Source organism: Hibiscus syriacus, unplaced genomic scaffold, assembly GCF_006381635.1.
Source record: "Hibiscus syriacus cultivar Baekdansim isolate YM2019G1 unplaced genomic scaffold, ASM638163v2 tig00001869_pilon, whole genome shotgun sequence".
Taxonomy (NCBI): domain Eukaryota; kingdom Viridiplantae; phylum Streptophyta; class Magnoliopsida; order Malvales; family Malvaceae; genus Hibiscus; species Hibiscus syriacus.
In genome coordinates this window covers 177,710-181,534 of record NW_024061896.1, presented here as the reverse complement: position 1 = coordinate 181,534, position 3,825 = coordinate 177,710, and the positions used below count along the sequence as shown (strand labels likewise).

Sequence of the window (3,825 nt, the reverse complement as noted above, 5' to 3'; positions counted from 1 at the left end):
CATTTTTAATTTTTTTTCTTTATTTTTCGTAGTTTTAAATTACATTTTGCATATTTTATTTTTTATTTTGTAGATGTTTTTATATTTTTAATCTTTTTAGAATATTATTAATTATTAATTTTTGGAGTTTTTAGTTTTTATTTTTTAAGAATTTTATGTTTCAGAATACTATATTATAATTTTCAAAAAAATTCTTACTTCTGGAACGTTTTTATAATTTTTTTTTTAAAATGAGAACTTTTTAGCTTTTAGTTTCTCTTTGATTTTTTTTATTTAACAAACATTTATATCACATAATATGTTCCTAGTAAGTCGCACTAGATTTTTTTTAGCAGATTTGGAATTGGACTAACATGATTAACGATATGTAACTTTCGTACCAAACTTTTTAAAAAGATAGGTACCAAAGAAATTGTCAGGGGACAACTTTGGGTTCTAAATTAGGAATTAACCCGAAAGTTCAAATACTAAAGGTGCTCTTTACTCCAATAAAAAAGGACGTGTGTCTTATTCCTCCCATAAAAGGTTTATTGAAAGGGGAAGTGCAGTCTTAGTTTTTGATTTCAACTTAAAAGCCACGTCAAACTTCTAGTTTGAAAGCTCCGGTTGACAAATTTAGACTACGAAGGTGGCCTCCGATCGGCAGCGTGAAGGGACAGATGGCCCTGCTCCACCAGCGATTCGATGCAATCATCGAACATTTCCTCAATAGGCTTGAACTTGAACCCTAAACTCCTTATCTTTGATGTGTTGAATTCATAATATGGTCTCTCTAGTTGCACAAACCTCTTCGGGATAGGGAGTGACGGATAACGAGCCGATAACATCGATACCATCTCGTTGTTGTCGATCACCGTTGAACTGCAGAGGTATCGGCCATTCGCGGCATCGTGCTCGTACACAAGGATGTGACAAAGTGCAACATCATCAATGTGAACATATCCCATCCGCCCATGCCTCTGAAATTGCTCGTTTTCCCCTGTGGTATGGAACAATGCCCTTTGTTAATCGATCTTGATCGTTGATCATTATAAGAGATGTTCGTTTCTGATACCTTTTAGCAAGGCAAGGACATCGGAGGCAGTGGAACATAAATCAGGCGGTAGACTCGGTCCGATGACGAAGGTGGGAAGGACTGTGACCAGATCTATGTTGTTATCGTTGCAGAACTCCCATGCTGCCTTCTCTGCTAGCGTTTTTGCTAAAGCATACCAAACCTTTGAAATGCAGCCCATCTCCATGTTTAGGATGAGAAACATTAATGTAGCTATAGACTTAAAAGGTTACCTGCAAATTCCGAATGAATATTTTGGTGAAGTTACCTGCAAAGCCTCGCAGAGTTGAATGGAGCTCCAAGATGACTCATCAAGGGGTATTTTGTAGTCAAAATCATCTCTAGCTCTTACAGTTGAAGAAGATGATGTGAGAACTACGCGCCTCAGAGAAGGGTTCTTCTTACATGAGCGTAGCACGTTCACGGTGCCCTTCACAGCCGGTTCCAGGATTTCCTTCTGATGGCAACAGTGAGAATCAGAAATAGAAAATCCCTCAACGATTTAGATCTCTTTTATACCAATTTAGTTGACTAAAAGCTATATTAAATTGTTACGGATACGGGGACGTGAAATGGTAATTTCTAAAATTACATGGCAAGATATGATAAGAGTACGGTAAATATAAATAAATTTAAAAAATCATAATTACTACAAAATCACGTATTTTGCCTATATTTAGTTTTCTGCTTGCACTACTCTTGTTAAAACAAAAATATCTTTGAGTTTTTGATATTTGATTAAGGCGTTTCAAGATGTTTTAAAAAGGTAAATAAAAGACGATTCATACGTAAAAAGACACCACAACACAAGAATACTCTGTTCACATCTAAAAATTCATCTTGATATTCAAGGCTTCAAAATCAACTTTAATTTCTAATTCAAAATCATTTTTTAATTTAAATCTAAAAAATAATATTGAATACGGACCGGCGATCGAACGACGTCCTCAGGTACTCTCTCCAACATGCTTAAATAGTTCTAATCTATCACTTCAATATGGGACATCCTATATACGTGTCCAAATTGTACCTATTCTGTACCCATCTCAGGGACGTACTGGGTAGTTATAACAGCATCGCGCAACATAGAAAAAATCTAATGTTTCATTGAAAATCAGAAACGGAGGAAGAGAAGATGCCTTGGGATCAAATGAAGGTTTAATGACGGGGGAAGCAGTATGGAAGACGCCCTCGCACCCCATGATCGCTTCGTCGAAACTGTCGTCTTCCATCAGATCGGCCTTCACCAATCGGAGTCTCTCCTCGGCACCTTCCAGCTTCAACAGGTGCGCTAATTTCTTGTCATTTGCTGCCCCTCATGCACATAATAACCACAAAAATTAATGAAGATTAAGGCATCGATTAAGCAGCTGAAGATGTGAAATACCTGGATCTCTAACCGTGCCAATGACATGATATCCACACAAGAGAAGACGCTTAACCAACCAAGAAGCCAAGTAGCCTGAAGCACCGGTCACGCAAACTTTGCCTTTCACCCCATCCATTTCCACTCCCCTGTAATCAAATTTTGATGGACTGGCTGCTTTTTATATGTGCACCAATGCACAGCATGCATGAATGTTCTGTTTCAATAGGTGAGAGTTGAGGAAGAAGAAGGTAAGTCACTTGATGCTTGTGAGTTTCGCTAGGGTAGATATTCATTCAAAATTATAATTAATATATAGTTTAAATTAAAGGATAATTTTATTGGTTAGAGATTTCTTGTTGACTAAATTTATTTGATAAATAAATAATAGCTTCTCTTGGACACAGTCAAATGGCGGCAATACTAGTCCCAAAACTGGATGTTTAATGCCCTCTCAATTGGTACACATTACACGCATATTGCAATCTCTCCCCATGAAGCAGCAGCAGGAAAAAGTATATACCTGTTGTAGTATAGCTAACATAAGCGAACATATTTGAGCAAGTATAGCGGTCATATCAACTTAAAACTTTAAAAAAATTATAGGTTTGAATTAAATTTTTTCAAAAATTAATTGAAGATTTAAGGAAATAAATGTCTAAAATTTTAATTTAGTCAAATTAATTTATTTTTAAAAAATTTTAAGGTTCTAAAGTTGATGATTTTTAATTTTTGAGGGGGCATGGCCGCTCCTAAACTATGTTCCGCCACTATGTTGATTAAATGTATTGGGAGACGATCCTTTTTGTTAATGGACCAGCAATCATAATGTTAGTACTTATGTACTTGATTGACATGATTTGTTTAATGAACTTCTTTAACGATAAAGTATTTCACTTGTATATGTTTAGCAGCCTCTGAATACTTGTCAAAAAGAAAACTATTATAAAATTATCACAATAAATTTTTACAACTTAACAGTACTGTCAATAATTCCAAATTACATAATAAAATTTTACAACTACAAACCAGGAACAATGACTTCAAAACATGTCACTTTCTTCCTTACAAGTACCTAAGTACTTTCTTTCAATTATCTGATCCTATATTACTTGATACCAATTAACATATAAATTACAAAATTGATGTCTAACTTGTTATAAGTCTGTACATCAAGCTCCTAACAGTATATATATAAGAAATTAGTTTTATTTATCATCTTTTGAATTCGTTCTTCATATATTACGAAAGACTAAATTCATATCCTTTTTTGAATTGGAAAAACACTTTTAAAGCATTTTTCATCTTAGATCTCCCTAAAACTTTATTAATATGGATTTTAGACAATCTTAACATTCCTTGTGACCTATCATGAAATATTTAAAATGCTACCCCATAGGATACA

At 34.5% G+C, this 3,825-nt stretch overlaps 1 protein-coding gene across 1 annotated transcript; it reads right to left on the bottom strand.

Moving 5' to 3' along the window:
- Nucleotides 1–613: 613 nt before the first annotated feature.
- On the bottom strand, nt 614–2,629 carry LOC120136722 (tetraketide alpha-pyrone reductase 1-like). Its single transcript, XM_039152684.1, has 5 exons — nt 2,442–2,629; nt 2,192–2,363; nt 1,323–1,509; nt 1,055–1,217; nt 614–979 (listed from the first exon to the last, which is right to left on the bottom strand). The coding sequence occupies exons 1-5, from the start codon at nt 2,557–2,559 to the stop codon at nt 621–623; spliced, it is 999 nt and encodes a 332-aa protein (XP_039008615.1). The 5' UTR covers nt 2,560–2,629; the 3' UTR covers nt 614–620.
- Nucleotides 2,630–3,825: the final 1,196 nt, after the last annotated feature.